At 44.8% G+C, this 22,017-nt stretch overlaps 5 protein-coding genes across 5 annotated transcripts; 3 read left to right on the plus strand and 2 right to left on the minus strand.

Annotated features, from left to right (window-relative positions):
* Window positions 1-872: 872 nt before the first annotated feature.
* Window positions 873-3,661, minus strand: LOC131284059 (membrane alanyl aminopeptidase-like). The gene is made up of 5 exons (XM_058312914.1): window positions 3,009-3,661; window positions 1,600-2,932; window positions 1,333-1,523; window positions 1,082-1,247; window positions 873-1,004 (listed from the first exon to the last, which is right to left on the minus strand). The coding sequence occupies exons 1-5, from the start codon at window positions 3,659-3,661 to the stop codon at window positions 873-875; spliced, it is 2,475 nt and encodes an 824-aa protein (XP_058168897.1).
* A 1,319-nt stretch (window positions 3,662-4,980) lies between these two features.
* LOC131284060 (aminopeptidase N-like) lies at window positions 4,981-8,857 on the plus strand. The gene is made up of 6 exons (XM_058312915.1): window positions 4,981-5,077; window positions 6,110-6,446; window positions 6,514-6,649; window positions 6,743-6,868; window positions 6,936-7,305; window positions 7,494-8,857. Exons 1-6 carry the CDS (start codon window positions 4,981-4,983, stop codon window positions 8,855-8,857), a joined length of 2,430 nt encoding a protein of 809 aa, XP_058168898.1.
* A 787-nt stretch (window positions 8,858-9,644) lies between these two features.
* On the plus strand, window positions 9,645-13,079 carry LOC131284061 (aminopeptidase N-like). Its single transcript, XM_058312916.1, has 6 exons — window positions 9,645-10,132; window positions 10,391-10,537; window positions 10,605-10,734; window positions 10,826-11,176; window positions 11,265-12,749; window positions 12,816-13,079. The coding sequence occupies exons 1-6, from the start codon at window positions 9,645-9,647 to the stop codon at window positions 13,077-13,079; spliced, it is 2,865 nt and encodes a 954-aa protein (XP_058168899.1).
* Window positions 13,080-14,331: 1,252 nt separating this feature from the next.
* Window positions 14,332-18,229, minus strand: LOC131284062 (uncharacterized). Its single transcript, XM_058312917.1, has 10 exons — window positions 18,184-18,229; window positions 17,985-18,068; window positions 17,003-17,300; window positions 16,801-16,883; window positions 16,501-16,734; window positions 16,198-16,435; window positions 15,957-16,124; window positions 15,494-15,891; window positions 15,087-15,427; window positions 14,332-15,015 (listed from the first exon to the last, which is right to left on the minus strand). The coding sequence occupies exons 1-10, from the start codon at window positions 18,227-18,229 to the stop codon at window positions 14,332-14,334; spliced, it is 2,574 nt and encodes an 857-aa protein (XP_058168900.1).
* Window positions 18,230-19,421: 1,192 nt separating this feature from the next.
* LOC131284063 (uncharacterized) lies at window positions 19,422-19,928 on the plus strand. The gene has a single exon (XM_058312918.1). It carries the CDS (start codon window positions 19,422-19,424, stop codon window positions 19,926-19,928), a length of 507 nt encoding a protein of 168 aa, XP_058168901.1.
* The last annotated feature ends 2,089 nt before the right edge of the window (window positions 19,929-22,017 follow it).

A 22,017-nucleotide genomic window follows, 5' to 3' on the forward strand; every position in this document is an offset into this window, starting at 1 on the left:
GGAGATATGAAGATATCAATAAAAAAAAATCAAATAATTCAACCTGGAAAAATTAGCTACCTTCCAGCCAAGATTGGTGCAAATCGGCCCGGTAGATTTGACGTTATCCGAGCAAATACATATTTATATATACATATACAGGCAATGTTGACTTTTATATATTAGATTATCTATCATGACAAACCATATAATGTTGAATGCGTTTACTTATTAGCACGTCTGCGAAACAAAGAACATTTATGCGACATTCAAAACTTTATAGTTCAGATGTTGTGTGTCCCATTATCTGACTGACGCGAGTACCACTATCATTTACTTACATTGTATTTCTGTATGTACTATTCATAATTTAACGCTAATTTATTCAAAAATACACACCTAGGCTACGGTGTAGTACAGAGTTAACCCTTTGATTGATTTACACAAAGATGCCGGTTTCTAACATTGATTGAACAGCCTAACTAACTTAAATCGAAATTTCTACTTTTCATGTTGGGTAAGCTTTACCATCTTAAAAATGCTAACAAAGCAATGCAAAGGGTGAATGTAGAGCTAAAGATAAGCCTGGAAGACGCAGATCTACTTCCAGCCTTTGCTAGCAAAAAGTCGCGAATGTCATTACGGTAATTCATGCTGGATTTTTGCTTATCATCAAACGCTGTTATAGAATCGATAATGAAATCATCATCTTCCCATTTTTCCTTGTGGGAATAAACGAACTCTTTGATTATGTTCCTGTCAGCCGGATCCTTGGAGAGCGTCAGGAGTGTGAGGATGGTGGCTATTACGTATGACGGTTCATGGCTGCTGCAACGAAATACAATGGGTTTCATATTTATCAGCTGCACTACGAAAGCTTTCATGCAGTCAACTTACAGCTCCATCAAAGCTTCGCTGTTTTCCACAATGTAGGTTATCGCGGGCGAAACCATACGGGGGTTGTTAACAACTGAACGCCACAAGTTTTCACTCATGTTCGGAGAAAGCATAAAGCTCAAATATTTCTGTATGATTGAAATAGGTAAAAAATATAAGTAACATGTTAAAGTCACCATACAAATAGTGCAGTTCCTTAACGTACGTGTATAAGGTCATTTTCTTCGACGCAACTTAGCCCTTTTAATATGAGGTCCCTTTCCTTGGTCGCATTGCTCGTTTGGTAGCGATTCAGAAGAAAATCAAACTGGATGGCCGAGCCCTTGCGTACCCCTTCACAGTACACGATATCACGAAGATCAGGATGAATCCTACGAGTTGGAAAAGCAAATCAAAACTGGAATAACCGAATCTCTCATCGCTGGTAAGTGCTACAGATTAGTGGTTTGTACGTACTTCACGCTAGGATTTTTGCGGAATCGCTCAAATTCCTCAACGGCCTTTCGCCTGCAGTCTTCGTGTCCATGCCGGCATGTCCATTGAAGTACCTTCCGACGTAGATAAGAATTTACTCGGCGTTCCGAGTTTACTGGTGGTCGGAAATCCACCTTCCTATAGACTGTCTCAAAAATGTCCAGAATGTGGTCCTGAAATGCAAAACAAAAAACAAAACAATGTGCCGTAAGCCGCAACAACTCTTCGCAGTGGATTGTTTGTTCATACCGAAAACAGTTTTTCGTCGTCTGGTTGAATTTTTTGGGAAAGCTTATCTAAACCGTAAACGGCCGCCAGCCAGGGTAAATATTCGGTTTCTGTCTTTAGATAGTCGAGGATCTTCAGTGATGCGGCGTAACTCATGACATCTGCCGCGGCTAAGTTGAACAGATTGTCCACAATTTGTGCACGATTGAGAACATGGATGCCACCATAGTTGTCACTCCGCAGGGCGTTACTAATCTTATCCCATAGCTTCGGCTCGTAGTTCACCCGGTAGTAGCCCACTTGCTGATTGTTGACTATGAAGTAACGCACACTAGAAGCATTTGGGATCGGCACGTCATAAGAGGCCGCAGTGACGAACGTCGGCATGGTGTTGGCGAAATCCTCCGGCTTGGTGGCATAGGTTACAGGTATAGGCCACAGCGAGTTCTCGTTGTTGTCCGTCCCATTCGCAAAGAACCGTTTCTGTGTCAAAGTGAATCCTCCCTCCGTCATGGAGACCGTCACGAGTGGAAAACCTGGTTGTGTTGTCCACGGTTCAATGTAGGCGCTAGTATTAGCCTTGTGGCGGTCCAATACTGCAAACAGATCATCTGGACGTGCGGTCTGAAACGCTTGTGCTTTGACATACTCCCTCAAAGCTAACTGGAAAATGGGTTTGGTGAGAAAATGCTCCACCATTCTCAGCACAGCGGCACCTTTATTGTACGAAATGTAGTCAAACTTTCGAAGCGCATCGAGTGGCGAGTGAACGGGACTCGTGAGTGGATGAGTTAATTCGCTAGCATCCATCTGCATTGCTTTCTGTAGCGAATCCACAACAAACTGCTGCTCAAGCTCCCAGTCAGGCTCCACCAAAGCCGTGCCAAAATACTCCAAGTAGTTTGCGAAACCTTCGTTCAACCAGGTGACACTCCACCAGTCGCAAGTGACCAGATTTCCAAACCACTGATGAGCCAGCTCGTGCGCTATTGTGGTCATGATTTTTTGCTGATCTAAGCTGGTGTCCTCCAGGGGATCATACAGTAGAAAGGACTCTTTGTAGATGATAAGGCCCCAGTTTTCCATCGCTCCAGAAGAGAAGTCAGGCATGGCGGCCATATAAATGGGAAATATTTCATAGAAATTACCGATCGGATAATCAATCCAATCTTCGAGATATTGAAGCAGTTTCAATCCTGCTTGCACAGCATAACTAGTTTGATTCGAAATACCGGGACGCGTCAGACCTCGAATTTGGCCCTCTCCTGTCATCTCAAATGGTGCCACAATGAATGCCAGCAAATAGGTTGACATTTTAGGTGTGACTCCAAACTTTGTCAACGACCGGTTATTGCTAGAACATTGAGATAAAACAGCGTCATATAAATTGGATATCAGGCATTTATTAACATATTCGATGTAAAGCTTACCCCAAATCCACGCTGCTTTTGATGGGCGTGTTAGAATACACACTATATTCCAGTGGTATATGATTAATTTTCAGCTCGAATGTGGCCTTAAATCTGGGCTCATCAAAGCAAGGAAAGGCAAGTCGCGCATCCGTAGGCTCGAACTGGGTCGTACCAAGCCATACCTGTTCGCCACTCCTGTTGAAGGAACTCCTGTAGAAGCCACGCAATTTTTCCTGAATAACCCCAATGTAGTGGAAAGTGAGCAAGTACTCAACTTTCGGCAGTAATGGTTCAGCCAGTTCTAACGTTAGAATTTCCGTTTGCGGATCGTACGTTTCATTCCCCTGCCGCACCATCTGGCTGTTGCTTCTGCGCAATAAGTTCCACGACTGGATGTCCAGTTCCGACTGATGAAGTTTAATGCTACTAACACCTTCTTTAAGGGTGGTGATCGTTATGGTGGTAATACCATCAAACGTGAATGCAGACTTCTTCGATTCGTTTGCAAAGTACGGTTTTATCTCGAGGTCGTAATGTGATGGCCAGACGTCTTCGTTTAGTCGATACTCTTTCGGTTCTGTTAAGGTCGGTTCTTCAACGGGCTGTTCGAATTCTAACAGACGATTGTTTAAATTTAAAGGCGTACACTCAGCATCTTTACAGAGGATCATTCCTACGGTGATGAGTATCACCCTTAACCATAGTAATTTGATCATTCTGCAATGAAATAAAACATCCATATTCCATTACCACCAACCATTACACCAGTTTATGTGAATAGATAAACTATATGTGAATCACAGTTTAGTTTCAATTGCGTTAGTTCAATTTACTAATTTCATGATTGAGTACAATGTGCCGCACAATTCCTTATAAATATTTACGATTCACCTTTCACCTATGACCGTGAGTATAAATATGCAAAAATACACCCAACTATATTATACCAACGTGGTATAATCTACACACTTTGAGACGCTCTCTGCTAGAACTGAACTAAGGCATCAGTAGATCGTCTTATTTATAGCATAGATAGGTACAGATGTGTAGGCTCGTCCCTTCAAAGTCTAGGTTTTCTTTTATCAGCACTATAAATGTATTTTTACAACTGGGTCGGGCTTATGCCATTTCAAATGCGCAACACGTATTTCACTTGCACATTCTTGCTGTATTTGTCCAGAGAAACCAAAATAAATGATCTGTGTAACACAAAACATGATAAATAAATACTTTTAGTCTATCCATTCATTACACATCACAGTTTTGTCTAGCAATATGCTTCCGTTTATTGTTTACCATTCACCATTTATTCAATAATTAGTTAATTCAATTAGTTAGAATAAGTTATTACATATAGTTGTGATGATTAATTTGATTCTCGATTCTCGTCGAGTAACAAATAATAACTTCGTTTGAAATGTGTAATTTGGGTGCAACCGATAATTACAAGCAACTGAAAATAATAATTTCTCATGGTCGAATGCTTTGAAAATAACAGAAAACCGTCTACACCACCATCAACAACACTGCTTTCATTCAAACATTCTGGCCACCAATACACCATCGATCATGCATGAATGAATTTCCTAGAAAATATAGTTTAAAAACAAAACAACATTGATCTGCCGATTCAAACAGACTGCGGTTAAAAGACATGCAACTGACACCATTTTAGCTGATATAAATTTCTTAGAATTGACGAACACTAATAATAATAGCACTTAAAAAATATATAATTTTCTTGAGAAACGAGAACTACTGAATACCTTTTTGCACTGCAGAATGGAATGGAAATCTGTCCACATGTGAGTATCACACCTGATTAATCGTGACTAGAGAAGCTGCAACCGAAACAAGGTACACTCTCCCTGCTGAACATGTCCGGAGGCTGCGCAAGGCTTATCACTGCGCCTCATGCAGGTTAAATGGACAACCATCTCCTACCCAGATCTCCCTCAGCCTCCAGCGTCAATATGGCTATAAACACTAAATGGTAATTAGCTGCAGTAAATATCGTAACCAGTGGCGTTCGACAGTTTGCCCAGCCTCAGACACGTTCATATCAGTAGTGATATCATCTCTAGGAAGTACGCGTTTAGGCGAATGGTATTTAACTGGCGGAAAGGTGACAGTTAATAACCGTCTATTGCTGGTGTGTCGATTGCCTTGCCTAAGGTTTTATAGTTTACAATCCGTTTTACAGGATTTGAAAAAGATATCGTTTTTATCGTCATCCGTTAAGTACAAAGCTGATTTGAGACGAACAATGAAAACATACAAATTAAGTATGTTTAAACTTGGACAATAATTTTTGAAAAAGACATTGCAACATGTTGAAGGCATGTGATCCAATACATAAAGGAAATTTTCTATGTATTACTATTCTTAGGGAAGATTTATTTAAATTCGATTCTATTTGGATGAATTCGAATAAGTGCAGCTTAGTCGTTGAATGAGTCTATTAATAACCTTTTTTGACATTAAATGGTTCTTATTAAGTTAAATTAATTTTGAAAATAAATTCTAAAATAAATGAGCAAATTAGAAAACGAAAATGAATTATCCATTTAACACGACCGAAACTCAATCAGCAACAAAAACACTCAAGTGGAAGCGGTACATCCATCGCTTATGCGGATCTACGGGGTTCCTTATCAGTCCAAGGCAAAACAAAAATCTTATCATGCGCTTCAGGTATTTGCAATAGGACTATAACATATCCCTATACGACGGTCTAGTCGGTTGTTGCCCCTATTCAATGATAATCCTTATCACTTTATCGTAAACCGGTTCTTCACACGTTCATATCGCAAACCATAGGATGTAACAAGAGGCGCACGGTGGTAACCAAGCTAATTGATGATAGAAATGAATCAGTTGGTAAAGGTAGAGCGCTCAATCTAGATGCGTTATGGCGCGTGCGGATAAGATGGGTGTTTTTCGTGTATATATTGCACTAGCTTCGCTAGGGTGTGTGCTGTCAAGTACTAGTGTTAATGCATCCCATTCAGCAAGTGTAAATACAATCCCAAATCGTCTAGGGAAACTCGTTGACTCGTCGTCGGTACAATACCGGTTGGATAATGCTTCGGAACCTTTGTCGTACGACCTGTTTTTAGACTTAACCGACGAGAATTTCCTAGCGTACTCTGGTGCAGTAGACATAGCAATAAGATACCTGAGTAGCGAGAGCTATGGTTTCGTTATCAACAGTGCTGGTTTGACGGTGGATGAGGGTAGTCTGCGGTTGACTCGCTCTGATGGGAAGCTTATTCCGGTCGATCAACAAACGCCTGTACAAATATTAAGTGAATTTGAACAAATCCATTTAAAATTCGCCGAAACTTTGGAAAAGGAGGTGGTGTACACGGTGCATTTGGAGTTTAGTGGTATCATTAGAAGCGATTTTTTTAAAGGTCTCTACCGTAGTAGTTATAGAGTGAATGGGCATGAAAGGTACGTTTCTTGAATGCTTAGTTTTATAAAATCATTATAAATTCGATATGTCTATCGTCCACTACAGATACCTTGCAACAACATTTTTTGCCGCTGCATACGCTCGAACTGTGTTTCCTTGCTATGATGAACCCGAATACAAAGCTTCCTACAGCATCAAAATTCGTCATCGCCCGCAACACATGGCATTGTCGAACATGCCAGTGAGTCAAAGGTATAAAAACGATATTCATAAAGTGAACACCAATTTATAATATCTTAATTTGTTTACATTTTATTTTACCCAAAGCGTACAGGTTGGAGAAAATAGAGAAACATCTTTCGAACCAACCCCTTTGATGTCCACCTATTTGGTTGCCTTCGTTGTATCGGATTTCCAAACAGCATCCTCCGGAGATGAACTTATACGTGTGTATGCTCCGGTAATGTCTTTTCCAAGGATAGAAATTGCTTCATTATCATTTCAAATAATTTTTAATATTTTTATAGGAAAACAAAGTGTCTCATACCCAGTACGCCCACGACTTTGCTATGAGATCACTGCAAACCCTGGAAAGATATTTTGGCCGTCAAAATCAAGTGCCAAAGATTGATCTCGTCGCAATACCTGATTTTGCGATGGGTGCCATGGAGAATTGGGGGATGATAACATTCCGAGAAGATTATTTAATCTACGAGGACGAATATAACACGACAGCCATGGCAAAACAATCGATTGCCGCGGTTGTAACACACGAGCTGGTGCACATGTGGTTCGGCAATGAGGTGACACCGGAATGGTGGACGTACGTGTGGCTGAACGAAGGATTCGCTCGATACTTTGAGTATTACATCACGTCCCAGGTTTGCTTACACAAGTGTATGCGCATGATTGAAAACATCTAAAAAGTATTCCTTTTTAGCTCGAGCCTTCGTGGAATCTTTGGGATCAATTCGTTGTGACTAATGTACATTCAGCACTTTCGCAAGATTGCCACAGTTACACCCGCCCGATGAATTATTATGCTACTGATCCATCTATCTTGAATGCAATCTATGACTATGTAGTATATGCTAAGAGTGCCTCCGTTATTCGCATGATTCAAAACGTCATCGGATCGGATACGTTCAAAATGGTAATCAATGATTACCTGCGATCCCGCAGCTATCTTACCACCAAACCGCAGTATCTTTATGCAAGCATTGAAAAGTTCCGAACGGTTGAGCTGCCGGCTAGCGTGGAAGCTATCTTTGAAAGTTGGGCCAACGCTCCGGGCTATCCCGTTGTTACGGTTAACGTTGACCTGACCCAACGTACGTTAAAAGCTTCTCAGAAACGATTCTGGATGCCAAACGAGATCGAAAGTCCTCCCAAGAATGAGCTGTTCTATGTGCCCATCAACTACGCGTCCAGCATCTCCAAGGACTTTGACACAACAACTCCAACATCATGGCTGACACCTACCTCTCCAGAGATCACTGTTTCGATTGAGTCCGATATAAATTGGTTGGTTGTTAACAAACAACAAACAGGATATTACAGAGTAAACTACGACGAAGCAAGCTGGAATCGGCTGGTTGGCGTACTGAATAGCGATCGTTTCGATACCGATCTTCCCGTGATTAACCGAGCCCAGCTGGTGGACGACGTTGCAAACCTTGCACGTGCCGGTGAAGTAGACTACGGTATAGCCTTGTCGTTGATGCAATACCTTGAACGAGAGACTGAATACATCCCTTGGAGTACGGCGTACAACGCCCTTCTGCACCTCGATCGTATGTTTTCGGGCAACAAAGAGTACCCAAGTTTCGAGAACTACGCGCAAAAACTTCTGTCACATGTGTTCAATGAAACAAAAGTCATCGGACCCACCGACCATCTAAGCCGTCTTTATCGTGAAAAAACGATTTATTTAGCGTGTTACTATGGCGTCCCCGCGTGTCTGAAACAGGCAACCGCCATTCTACAAACAGCCATCCAAGGAGAATCGTTGGATGTTCCCAAAGAAATACAATCCAGCGTGTTTTGTGCATTCCATAAATACGGACCATTACTCGATGCTAGTTCCGAACTGGTGCTTCTCCAGAAATTTATCGAAGGTGGCGATCGGCTTGAGGAGCTGATGCAAAAATACATCGCCAGCATGGGATGTTCGCGACTTCCGCTCACTATCGATTTTTATCTACAGATGGTTGAGTTTGGTCCGCCAGGACTATCACGAAGCATGCAACGTGACATCCTAGCCAGCATGATTAAAGGAGGTCCTGCTAGCCGAAATGCTTCGCTAAAGTATATGTTGGATCGTTTTACAATGATCTCCACTGCCTTGAATGGGCAACTAAACATAGCATTTGACGCCTTTGGAACAAGCGTTAATACTCATGAGGAGTATCAGATGGTACGGATTTCCGGTGATCCGGAAATTTTATAACCGAAATTTTTCATATTTTTTAAGTGACACATTTCAATTGTTTTTACAGCTAGAACAAATTATTACAACTCATAAATCGTCAATGAATGAGGCGATACGAGCTGCAGCAATGAAAGCTCTGACACAGGCTGAACAAAATCTGCACTGGGTGGACGCGCATGCCTCTGGAATCGCAAAATGGTTAGTCGAGCAACAGTTTGGAGATGATGATCCGGATGATAATGGTGCAATACCGGCAAACGCAAGGAGTGTTTCGTTACTCGGTATCTTATTCATCAGTTTGTATAGTCTTTTTATGTACTAAAATAAAACTAAAGTGCTGCTCATTGATTCTAGTGTTCTTAAGTTCAGATGTGAAGTAATACCGTCATTGTATAACTGTGAATGTCAATGTATGTCATTCTTTATTTGCTCACACTTCAAACTAATACAAGATAACACTCTGGTTACTAGTCACTTATACCCCTTACAAGTTAGTAAGGCAAACTTTTGGTGCTCCTTCACCATAAGCCGGATTTTCAGCTTTGGAATTTATTCCCGAACAATAGAAACCTTATCAGTGAACTTATCGGAAGCAACCCACTGTGACATGATATGATGTTATCTCGAGTGGTTCCATTGAGAGCATTGTATCCCGATATTGGCATTAGGATTTAATCTGCAAAGCGATTAATCGCCCTATCTTTTCCATTTCACTTTGTGGTTATTCGCATCCTGTCAATGGGACATTAAAAGTCTGGCTGACAAGCTACTAGAGTAGTGCCCAATCGCAATCGGGACCAGCAAGATGTACAAACGTGTTTTTCTAATCGTTGTGACCGTGTGGTTGCCTACCATCTTAGGTTTGGTGCCAGTAGAGCAGGAACCACTTGTACTAAAACGTGATTCCCATGATGACGCTCGGTATCTGATGGAGAAGGTTTCGGAACCGATTTCCTACAAACTGTTCTTTGACATAACAGACATCGATTTCTATTCGTATACCGGTACGGTGGAGATACTGATGCGTTATACTGGCGATCAGAACCACTTCTATTTGCACAGTGGCGGATTGGTAATCGATGAGAGCAGTGTAACAGTGACAGGCCCAGATGGCACCAATGTGCAAGTAGCAGACATTATCCACATGGACCAGTTCGAGCAAATCTACTTTGGGTTTATTGATCGGCTTCAAACAGGCGGGACGTACAAGGTCCAGTTGAGCTTTCTGAACAACATCGGTACGGAGCTGAAGGGACTGTACAGGAGCAGCTATACTGTTGGTAACACGACCAGGTAGGTAACTTACTACACGTACATCAGAGGGCTATCATTCCTGTGCTAATCTGTGTGCACTAAAGCAATAAATGAGACAATAGCCAATTGTAAAAACCCTACTACGCCCACTGAGGTGTTGTAGAGTATTACTCCAACGATAAAGCAGTGTGTTGTGTATGTCACTGGTTGGTAGATTGTCAAATTCAGACCAAAATAAAACAATAAGAATTTTATCAGCAGAATTCATCAGATAGAAACTTGCCCTCCTCCCGACAGGTACCTTGCAACGACTCATTTTGAATCAACCTACGCCCGCAGTGTGTTCCCATGTTACGATGAGCCATCGTATAAGGCCCAATTCGACATTCGAATTCGCCACCGGTCTCAATACACAGCCCTATCCAACATGCCCGTCAAAGAAACGTAATTATGATAGGACCAGATACTACAGCATTGATAAAGACTAACTTAAACCATGCTTTCATCACAGAGTTCAACAAAGCGATTATACTGAAACGACCTTCGATACCACTCCTCTGATGTCTACGTATTTAGTAGCATTCGTTGTTTCGGATTTTAAATCACTATCGCAAGATTCACGCTTCCGAGTGTATGCCGTCGTAAGTGTTTCATTGGAAAATACTTAAAACTCACCACAGCTCACCCGAGTGCCTTGGACTTGAAGTAATCCTTACGTTCTTATTGCTATAGGAAAGCAAAGTGCCTTATACCGAATACGCGCTGGATTTTCTTGGTAAATCGTTGCGCAGTCTAGAGACCTTCTTCGGGCGTCAGTATCAGTTACCGAAGGTCGACCTGATCGCCATACCCGATTTTGCGATGGGGGCCATGGAGAACTGGGGCTTGATAACATTCCGTGAGATGTATCTAATCAACGAGGAAGGAGTCACTACGGCACGTACCAAGCAGAACATTGCCGATCTGATAACGCACGAGTTAACCCACATGTGGTTCGGCAATGAGGTGACTCCCGAGTGGTGGACGTACTTATGGTTAAGCGAGGGTTTTGCTCGATACTTTGAGTATTACATCACGGATCAGGTACATAGCGATCGATTGGGTTGTGTTAACATAGCAATGTGATGTATTGTTAAACATTTATTAATTTCCTTGGTTCGGCTACTTACAGCTAGAACCAACCTGGCACCTGTGGGAACAATTCATTGTAACCAACGTGCATTCAGCACTTTCGCAGGATGGTAGAAGCAATAACCGACCAATGAGCTACTACGCAACAGAACCATCGATTTTGAATAATCTCTTCGATTATGTAGTGTACGCTAAGAGTGCTTCCGTTATTCGTATGATACAGAATGTCATCGGATTCGATACCTTCAAGATAGCACTAAACGATTATCTACGATCCCGCAGCTATCTTACCACCAAACCGCAGTATCTTTACGCAAGCATTGAAAAGTTCCGAACGGTTGAGCTGCCGGCTAGCGTGGAAGCTATCTTTGAAAGTTGGGCCAACGCTCCGGGCTATCCCGTTGTTACAGTTAACGTTGACCTCACCCAACGTACGTTAAAAGCTTCTCAGAAACGATTCTGGATGCCAAACGAGATCGATAGTCCTCCCAAGAATGAGCTGTTCTATGTGCCGATCAACTACGCTTCCAGCATCTCCAAGGACTTTGACACAACAGCTCCAACATCCTGGCTGACACCTACCTCTCCAGAGATCACTGTTTCGATTGAGTCCGACATAAATTGGCTGGTTGTTAACAAACAACAAACAGGATATTACAGAGTAAACTACGATGAAGCAAACTGGAACCGACTGATTGGCGTACTGAATAGCGATCGTTTCGATACCGATCTTCCCGTGATTAACCGAGCCCAGCTGGTGGACGACGTTGCAAACCTTGCACGTGCCGGTGAAGTAGACTACGGTATAGCCTTGTCGTTGATGCAATACCTTGAACGAGAGACTGAATACATCCCTTGGAGTACGGCGTACAACGCCCTTCTGCACCTCGATCGTATGTTTTCTTCAAGCAGCGATTATGGTAAATTTGAAGACTTCCTGCGCACAATCACGGGGTGTATGTATGAGAACGTACGCCTTGCTGGGCTCACGGATCACATCAGTAGACTACATCGCGGAAATACCGTTTACCTAGCATGCTACTCCGGTGTGCAGAAATGTCTGGACGACGTTAGCGTAATGGTGAACAAAACGGTAGAGGATCCTACGTTCGTCGTTCCCGAAGAGGTTCAAGCTGCTGTGTTTTGTGCACTGCATAGACACCCCATTCCTGTGCCTGTCGATGTACAAATGGAGTTATTCGAAACGTTCCTCCTAGCGCCGGACCAACCAGGACAGTCTGATTTAATTAATCGCTATCTGTCAAGCGTCGGATGCTCCAGGAATGAATCCATCGTGCAGTATTACTTGTCACTTACACTCTTCAACGAGCCCAGTTTTCCTTTAAAGTCTCAGCACAAAACTCAAATCTATCTCGGTCTCATTAGCGGTAGTCCACAAACCCGAATGGCGGCACTACAGTACATGAACAACCATTTTGCCACTGTTATGTACTTCCTGAGCTCCGTTGGCCCACTCTTTACCGAGCTCGGCAATCGGATTAACTCAAGGGCAGAGTATGAAGTGGTAAGTTATCATCCAAGCGCTAATTGTTTTCTTTAAAATAACACTACGTTTCATCTGAATTTCCAGTTGGCGGGAATGGTAGAAACATACGGAGATACTCTATCGTCCGGTGCCAGGGATGCCGCGAATAATGCGCTGGTACAAGCAGAGGAAAACCTCAGATGGATCACAAAACACGCAGGAGCGATAGCATCCTGGCTAGAGCAGCAAAACTACGAAGGAACGACCCAAAAACCGTCCGATGGTGGCGCTGTAGCACATTCTATTGGCATCATCGTTGCGATTGGATGTGTGCTGGTATTGATTGCATCCAATGCCATAAATAAGTAACACTTTTGGTTGTTCGAGATTAGAGTTCAGTTGTTTGGTTTTATAAAGCAGAAAATATATGTGGATTGAAAAAATCGAGTCTAGAGAGTCTTCCTCTCCTGAGCGGCGGGATATATGAGCAACGCGCCAAGCGCTGCGGGCAGTTTTTTTTTTCTTTTTTTTTCAGTATTTTACATGAGCAGTTAGACATCGAGTGCTGAAAAAACGATAGTGCGTATCACTTGGAAGTGTTAGCAGTGGTTTGTGCTGTTGAAAGGTTACGCGTGTATCTTCTTGGCACAACATTCATCACGATCGCGAGATGCCCATCTTAATGTTAGCAAAGTATGAATATGAAGTATTTCATCGATCGAGCTCTTCGATGTAGCATATAGACGCGCTTAGTCGGGCGCCATTGATGACGATGACAGTCGACCGGGTGATCAGTGCTCTGCGAAGAGCACAAGAACGCGATGAACGTGTTATGGACGCAACAGAGAAAAATACGGGTACTTACTCGTGATATTAGATGCCTTTAGTAAGTACACTTGGATCTACCCTACCAAGACGACGAACTCCCCTGAAGTTATACAAAAGCTAACAATACAAAGTCGACAAGGAACGGCGCTGACGTCACACGATTACAAGCAGTACTGCGACGATCGGAACATCGAATGAATCGAAACTACAACAGGAGTTCCACGTGGGAACGGGCAGGTTGAAAGAGTTATTCAAGTAATTATTAGTATGCTACGGAAGATGTGTGTGGGCGACGCTATGTTTGGAGTACCGATGAGACATGAAGGGGACTTCAGATTGGGAGAATTGATGGAGGAAATCAAAGTGGCTCAGCATAACGACCAGCGAGAGCAGATTCGAACCCGTGCCGGAACTTTAATTGAGAAAGCGCAAGAGCAACGCAGATCCTATAACCTACGAGCGCGACCCGCTAATGTTTACCGAGAAGACGACCTGGTAGTTATTAAGCGGACACAATTCAGCAGTTTCGCATTCAGGAGTTCGCAGTTCGGTCAGTTCGGTCAGGGTAGTCAGTTAGAATTCGCAGTTAGAATTGGCGGTCAGTTAGAATTGACACAGTCGGTGGTCGAAATAAAGCGAAGAAAGAAAAGCAAAAGCATTGTTTTTTTGTTTGGTGTTGATATTGTCATCCGAAACCTTACATATATTTGAACTTTTGTAAACGAATTAATATGATGAATTTAATTTAACAATTCATTTTGATCATCTATTGATTTGCAGAAAAACAGACCTCTTAATCGTGCTGCATTTCCACACCAATCACATGTTTGATCCAGCTGTAGTACTCGCTAATACGTTGATAGACCCCATAATAACGAACAGGTGGAATCTCTCCGAAATCATTGTCATCCGCATTGCCCTTATGCTCGATGGTCCGCTCGGTACCGAACAATCCGACCAGATAAGTAACCTGATACTCTTCTACATCTTGAGCAAAGTGACTGACCAGGGCGTTGCCACCGTCAACGTTGTTGCGCACGAAACCTTGATAGAACATCGAATCCTTTTCGACGCACAAATACAAGTCGGTAACGTTGGCCACGTTTCTCCGTAGGCACTCCTTGTTGAACAGCGGGTACCGATACTGATGAGTGTAGTTCGGATTGGCGTACACTTCCTGCAACCGCAACGGTGTGTGGGTTTGGTTGTACCAAAGGCATGCCGGAATGGTTTCATTATTCACCGTGACCGGTGTCTTCAGCATCAGCAGCACCAAATTGAACTCCATCGGGTTTTCGCTGTACTGTGGATGCGTTATTGCACGATGAAGAGAGAAATTGTGCTTCGTACTGTTGCCTACTACAACAGTGACCTTATCTTCGGCAAGCTTCCGATAGCACATGGCAGTAGTTAGGACAAACTGTTTCGATATCAGTGTACCATTACACGAATGCTCGCCCTCGTCGTGGATACGGACCTGAAATATACACACGGTGAGCTCGTTGCTAAATTAAATTCCGAAAATTGGGTTTTATTTTCCAAACTTACCAGGTATGGATAGGTAGGGAAGTTGTCTATTTTGTATGGCGACTTATTCTTACGGAACTCGTGATACAGCTGTGGGCAAGCATCGATCTCTGCCGTCGCTTGAGCTAATTGCTCCCGATAGGTCTCGTTTCTCAGTAAGTCTCGTTCCGTGCAGCACACTGTCAAATCTGCAAATTCAAACGAACAAGATCCTGCAGCAGTTTGCACGTCCGCCGATGATTGGTCACTTTTAACCTCCTCTGCTAGTCTCGGACATTGAGTCAGGCCCACACATGTACCTTCGACGCCGGCTCCATTTTTGCAGCGATCGCCATAGTATTTCGTGCTATCCTTATAATGTACTAAAACAAAAATGCCAACGAAACTTAGACCGTTGCTTTTGTCTTTAAGAACGTCATGATTCGTACCTTTGTCTGCAAAAATGACACTATCGATCCACTGCACGTACGGTGCTATAACGGTATAGACGGTCGGCATGTTAAAACCGCAGTTCTCACCCCGGCTGTTGATTGCAAAGATATACTCGAAGAAACGATCGTAGCTGAACAGCGAGCGCGACATGGCTGACCCGATACTGTTATGGCACGAGTTCGGCGCCAGAGCCGTTGGAAAACCGGCACAGATTTTATGCTGCGGTACCTTCTCTACGCACTCTTCCAGCACGTCCGCCGTGGCATACCTCTGCTTTGTCCGAACGGTCTCCTCGTCGGTTTCCTCGAACGGAACATAGCCATTGGTTTGGAACTGATTCACAGGGAATTTATCCTGCGACCAGATACAGGCAGGGACCAGTGTTTTATTAAATCTGTTGTTTAAACGGATTGATAAGTAACACGTACGTTTTAAACTTTTTAAACGAGATGAACTTACTCAGAAATGGGAGTCACTAGTTCTAATAATGCGATATCGTTCTCCAGCGTGTCTGCGTTGAATTCCGGATGATAGTGAACCTTGCGTGCCAAAGTGCGTACTCGTATACCGAAATCCTCTACCGGGTAGTATACACTTTGCTGGCCCATCTCAACAATATAGCTGTCACTGTTGTTTCGGTGAGTAAAAACATCAAACATATTAATAAAAGGATTTCATCCACCAAATCTTTAAAACTTACACGTCATATTGATGCAGACAATTTGCAGCAGTGAGGATAAACTTTGGTGCAATCAGCGATCCATAGCAGTGCCGTTTGGAGCCTGTCTCCGTCGTGTTTGGCACTATACGCACCTTGTATTGGCTTACACTTGTGCTCGATAAGCGACTTTTTGAGTACTGGACACTCTGATAGTTGTCACTCCTTTGAACCATACTATCCTCATACTCACGATATTCAATATACTGGGAGACGCAATCTACAAGATAGAATCTATTTATATTTGTTTCATGGTTACGCTACCAACCGGTGAAAAGTCTTTACCCGAAGACTTTATTTTCTCCTCCGTAACCGTTCCCAGCCATTCAATGTATTTTGATACTGGCAACGCGAGTCCTTCATCATCTGATCCAAAGGTGAAAACGAACGGATGCATCCGATACTGGCCAATGGCTCTCGTCTGTACAATGGTATCCGTTTTTCTAAGAGCCTCGAGACAATCTTTTCGGTTCTGGAATGAACACTTTGTCTCTTCCAGGCTTAATGTTCCGTTCGGTGCTGTAAAAAATCGTTCGTTACAATGAGCATCAGTCGAAGTTTAGCTGCATCGCGCTGGTTGCATACCAATAAAAATGTTTTGGATTTTCTCAAACCCGTCGTCGTAGGGCGTATCCCAGAAACAAGTAGGAACAGCCAGTATTGTAAGCCTTTAAAAAAACATTCAATTATTAATGCTATTTTGCAGAGCGATAAACGTGCATGGCTTGAGTGTTCAAAAAATACATTAAGAAATAAGTAATAAATAAATAATTCATAAGATGCTTACTTAATAGACGAATCAAGACGAAGAACGGTAACATTGTAGTCAGGATTGCGAAAAATTTCCGTAGTTTCCAATGGCGGAAGGGTTTCGTTGTAGAGCTTCACTTCGGGCAGGGGACCGTCATCCGGAGCACACTCAGAAGTGGTCAGCACGTGCTTTTCGTCGACAATCAACCCAACACACGTGCTCTCGCCGTTGACTACCTTTACTGTATGACTGTAGGATTTGTCAATGTACCGATCAGCGGCTATTGAGCTGGCCAGTGCAAACCCACCAAGAGGATACACAGTAAATGGACAATCTGCAACAAGAGAATACTTAATGGATTCCATTCCCGAAACGCTACTGCATGGTAATTATTGATTATGGTGGTAAACTCCTATGGGTGGTAGAATGAAACCGTTGAACATATTTAGAACGCGAGAGATAATCGTTGTGAGTAAACATAACACTGATTAAATGAAAAGTGTGTCAGTGTGTAAAACAATTTTATAACAATTTCAATATACGCCCTCGACACACATTCAAAGACATGTTTAATTTTTACTCTACTACTAAGTACTCATATTTTATGATGAAACCACATTTTAGTCAGCTATTTGTACTTTCACATTTTCACCTGATAAAGTAAATATACTCTGCTCATGAGAATTTTAATGTGGGGAATACATTTTCAGTACCAACGGTTTTGTTTGGTCGTTGGGAATTACCGCGATCAGGTTGGGAATTAAGAATCCGGTCAGGTAAAATAATAATATCAAGCATCTATGCGACGATCTGTCATATAAACCAGTTCTAATTTATTGTGGGAAAGTCCTTGATCTAGGTCAGCCACCAGTTCAGCAAAAACCACTACGAACTATGAAGCATGTTACAATAATTCTCATTTTACAACACAATGCTTTTGGAATGGTTTTAGAACTCATGCCAAGTAAACCCCCTGGCTTTATTATTTATATAACGTTAAATTTATATATATACATACCTTTAACACTTGTCTCTTCATTCGGCATGAGAGGATCGTCCGCTTTGAGCTGCGGAACGGTCTCTGGAAACAGCTCAGCGAAACCTGTTAACACATTAACAGTTGAATTAATTTTTGTTTCGTTCAATGTTGTTCCATGGTTTAGGATAAAATGATTCCACTTTTGCCGTGCTTGCACTTCCTTGTTTCATTACATTACCTGTGTGCATGCTGCAGCAAAGCACCACGATTTGCAAAACGGACATCTTAAGGCTAACGTTAGCGAGTTGCGATCGGCCAGTCGACGAGAGCAGACGTGCTTTTGGATGCTCCGCAGCTAACAAGTGGGAACTTGCGTGTGTGTGTGCGTGTGAGTGTGAGCACTGGTGGAGTGATCTACAGAAGGTGCAGAGCGAGAGCAACGTGTACCGGCAAGTGACAGTAGTGCATTGGGACAAGAGAGTAGAGATTTGGGACGAGACGACGGGAGGCCGAGATACGGAGGTACCTAACGGTAAAGTAACGGTGAAATAACGGCTTTTGACTCCTGTGTAGCAGCGTGGGCCAGAGCGCGTCGGTGCGGGTGAGCTTGGTACCACGAACCAGAAGATGCGAGCTTCGACCCGTTTGGCCGAAAAGCGACAGGGTAATCCCCCGCCCAGCCGCCTGCCAACGCGTTCCTCACGAGCGACCAACAAAACGATGGTTTTGGGATCGTTGCCCAACGCAGGTGCTAGGGACGCCGGGGATTTGGCTACACCACCACCAACGCCGTCAGGCGAAGGGGCTCCGGGGGGCCCAGAGGCAGTGCCGTTGCCGAAGCCTAAGCTCTCCGCTGCCCCCAGTAGCGTAGACCCTTCTATAGTGCTTCTCACTGAGAGAGTGACGAAGCTAAGCGAGAGGCTGGAGCACCTGGCCTCCGAGCTTGAACGAGAGCGCAGACTACGACAGGAGCTGGAGAGACAGCTTCGAAAAGGTAATAAGAGAGGCACGGCTGAGCGGCAAGGTCAGCAGCAGCAGCAGCAGCAGCAGCAGCAGCAGCAGCAGCAGCAGCAGCAGCAGCAGAAGCAGCAGCAGCAACAGCAGCATCCGGACCAGCAGCAGCAGCAACCGGAGCAGCAGCAGCAGCATCCGGACCAGCAGCAGCAGCATCCGGAGCAGCAGACGGCCCCCAAGCGCGGCCAACATGCCTGGCAGCTGGTTGAAAACCGAAAAAATGGAAGTGCTAAAAACAAAGGGGAGAAAATAAAGGTTCCCCGCGTTCACGCTAGACCAGATGCCATCCTGGTCAAGATCGCCGAAGGAAGAAGCTACAAGGAGGTGCTAACAGCCCTTCGCACTGACCCCAGGCTAAAACAGGTAGGTGAGGCCAGCAAGCGAGTTCGGCGGACGGGCGAGCACATGCTAGTGGAACTGACCAGGGAGAGCTCGAGGGACTCCACGGTATTGGCGGAGAGAATGGAAGCTTCGCTTGAGGGAAAGGCGACTGTGACCACCCTTAGACAAACCGTCACGGTCGTAATCCGCAACGTAGACGAGGTGGCAACGCGTGAGGAGATCCGCGATGCACTCGAAGAGCAACAGCGCGTCAACATCAGCGCGTCGGCGGTTCGTTTGGGAGCGGTACACCGGGGTCTTCGCAAGGCGTTTATCCGGGTGGCAGCAACCGAGGCGACCACCTTACTAGAGAAAAGGCTGCGTATCGGATGGACGTCCTGCACGATAGCAGAGGACACCGAGTCCAAGAAGTGCTTTAGATGCTTCCACAGTGGACACATCCAACGTCACTGCGAAGGACCGGACCGATCGGGTCTTTGCATGATCTGCGGCAACGAGGGTCACAAAGCAGCCCAGTGCTCGAGCGAGCGTCGCTGCTTGGATTGCGGGGTCGAGTCGGGATCGGATCATGTTACCGGCCACGTTCGATGCCCTAAGCGCTCCAGTTTCAACAAAAAACGAGTATGAAACACCTGCAGATTAATATCAACCATTGCCAAGCCGCCCAGCAACTAATTTATCAGACGGCTCTGCAGAAAAACTGTGAGGTTATATTAGTGTCGGATCCATACAAAGTCCCGCGCGAAAATGCCAACTGGGTGGTTGATGTGGGTGACAGAGCTGCAATCCTCGTACTGGGAAGATACCCAGTCCAAGAAGTAATATCCACACAACACCAAGGATGCGCTGCAGCAGTGATAAACGGCACTCTCTACGTGAGTTGCTACGCACCACCCAGTTTTTCTCCGGAGGATTATGAGGCCTTGATTGCTCACGTTGAGGCGTTGGTCGTCGGGCGCAGCAGGGTAGTAGTTGCGGGTGACTTCAACGCATGGTCCACCAGCTGGGGAAGCAGAGCAACCAATAGAAGAGGAGAAAAGCTAGAAGAGGCAATGGAGAGTGCGGGGATGCTGTTGCTGAATGTCGGAACTAGTCCCACCTTCAGCAGGAACGGAGGGGAGTCGGTAATCGATGTAACCTTTTGCAGTCCATCCATGATACGCGGGGCAAAATGGGAAGTTGGAGACGACCACATGCAGAGTGACCACTTCCCAGTGTTCTTCGAAGTGGGAATGATTCCCAACAATGGACAGCGACGACCGCAGCACCTAACAAGAGAACGCTCACTACTGCCAGCTAGGGCATGGAAAACCACCTTCTTCGAAAAGGAAGTCTTTGCAGAGGCACTACATGCGGAGGACATCTACGGCCAGGACCTGCGGGCAGAGCAATTAACCAGAGCGGTATCTAATGCCTGTGACGCGACCATGCCACGTCGCTCTACGGCAAGGGGTCCCAGGAAGGCTTTTTGGTGGAACGAGGACCTAGACAACAAAAGGGACCGTTGCAACAGAGCTCGCAGGGTACTAAAAAGAGCTGGAACTCTCGATCGGATGGACCCCAGGTTGGTGGAATACCGGACAGCAAAGAAGGAGCTAGCGATAGCAATCGAGGCGACCAGACAACAATGCTTCGAAGAACTATGCGCAGAGGCCGATGTAAACCCGTGGGGATCTGCCTATCAGGTCGTAATGCGTCGGATGAGATGCCCACGAACTGCTCCAGAGAGGTGTCCCGAAAAACTCCGCCGGATAGTGGACACACTCTTTCCACATCATCAACAGCAAACATGGCCGCTCCCTCGACTGGAACCGGTCGCTGAGGTGGCGGAGATTCCTACAATCACGGAACAGGAGCTCTTGTCGATCGTAGACCGATGGGTGTCGCGCAAGGCGCCGGGACTCGACGGCATCCCAAATGTTGCTGCAGCTGAGACAGTACGATCCCAACCGGCAGCGGTGAGAGCTATGCTTCAAAAATACCTGGAAGAGGGTCGGTTTCCGGACATTTGGAAACAGCAAAGGTTGGTTCTTATACCAAAAGCAGGCAAACCACCGAACGACCCAAGCGCATATAGACCAATATGTTTGCTGGACGCGTTCGGAAAGCTCTACGAACGAGTTATCACCAACAGGCTCACGGAGTATTCGGAAGGGGCGAACGGACTATCGGGACTGCAGTACGGGTTTCGTCGAAAGCGTTCCACAATCGACGCCATCCGTTACGTCATCGAACAGGCGAGACCACACCGCAATCGGTACCGGTATGGCGGACGCTTCTTTGGGCTTATAACTCTGGACGTACGAAACGCCTTTAATAGCGCCAGCTGGGAAGCGATAGCCTCGGCGTTGAGGAGATTGCAAGTCCCCGGCTACCTCTACAGAGTCATCGGAGACTACTTCTCCAACAGGCTCCTCCTCTATGAGACCAACGAGGGAGTAGAGAGACGCGGCATCACGGCGGGGGTTCCACAGGGTTCTGTCTTAGGACCAATACTGTGGAATATAATGTATGATGGCGTTCTTCGGCTGGACCTTCCTCAAGGTTGCGGCATCGTGGGTTTTGCGGACGACATAGTACTTACGGTCGTAGCAGATAACATCCCGATGCTAAACACTACGGCAGAAGTGGCAGTCCATGCAATACAACAGTGGATGTCAAGTGTAAAGCTTCGATTGGCGCTACAAAAGACGGAGCTCCTGGTCTTCCACAGCCA

Source organism: Anopheles ziemanni, chromosome 3, assembly GCF_943734765.1.
Source record: "Anopheles ziemanni chromosome 3, idAnoZiCoDA_A2_x.2, whole genome shotgun sequence".
NCBI classification, from domain to species: Eukaryota; Metazoa; Arthropoda; class Insecta; order Diptera; family Culicidae; genus Anopheles; species Anopheles ziemanni.

Coding starts and splice junctions, on each gene's coding strand:
- LOC131284059 (XM_058312914.1), bottom strand. CDS start 3,661: ATGATCCTCTGTAAAGATGCTGAGTGTACGCCTTTAAATTTAAACAAT. Junction 1,524..1,599: donor ACGACGAAAAACTGTTTTCG/GTATGAACAAAC, acceptor TTTGCATTTCAG/GACCACATTCTGGACATTTT. Junction 1,248..1,332: donor CGCAAAAATCCTAGCGTGAA/GTACGTACAAAC, acceptor TCCAACTCGTAG/GATTCATCCTGATCTTCGTG.
- LOC131284060 (XM_058312915.1), top strand. CDS start 4,981: ATGGTAATTAGCTGCAGTAAATATCGTAACCAGTGGCGTTCGACAGTT. Junction 6,869..6,935: donor TTATACGTGTGTATGCTCCG/GTAATGTCTTTT, acceptor ATATTTTTATAG/GAAAACAAAGTGTCTCATAC. Junction 7,306..7,493: donor CCAGGTTTGCTTACACAAGT/GTATGCGCATGA, acceptor ATGACTATGTAG/TATATGCTAAGAGTGCCTCC.
- LOC131284061 (XM_058312916.1), top strand. CDS start 9,645: ATGTACAAACGTGTTTTTCTAATCGTTGTGACCGTGTGGTTGCCTACC. Junction 10,133..10,390: donor ACTGTTGGTAACACGACCAG/GTAGGTAACTTA, acceptor TCCTCCCGACAG/GTACCTTGCAACGACTCATT. Junction 10,735..10,825: donor GCTTCCGAGTGTATGCCGTC/GTAAGTGTTTCA, acceptor TTATTGCTATAG/GAAAGCAAAGTGCCTTATAC.
- LOC131284062 (XM_058312917.1), bottom strand. CDS start 18,229: ATGTCCGTTTTGCAAATCGTGGTGCTTTGCTGCAGCATGCACACAG. Junction 16,735..16,800: donor AATCCAAAACATTTTTATTG/GTATGCAACCAG, acceptor GATTTTTTACAG/CACCGAACGGAACATTAAGC. Junction 16,125..16,197: donor TGTCTGCATCAATATGACGT/GTAAGTTTTAAA, acceptor CCGAAACAACAG/TGACAGCTATATTGTTGAGA.
- LOC131284063 (XM_058312918.1), top strand. CDS start 19,422: ATGGAAGCTTCGCTTGAGGGAAAGGCGACTGTGACCACCCTTAGACAA.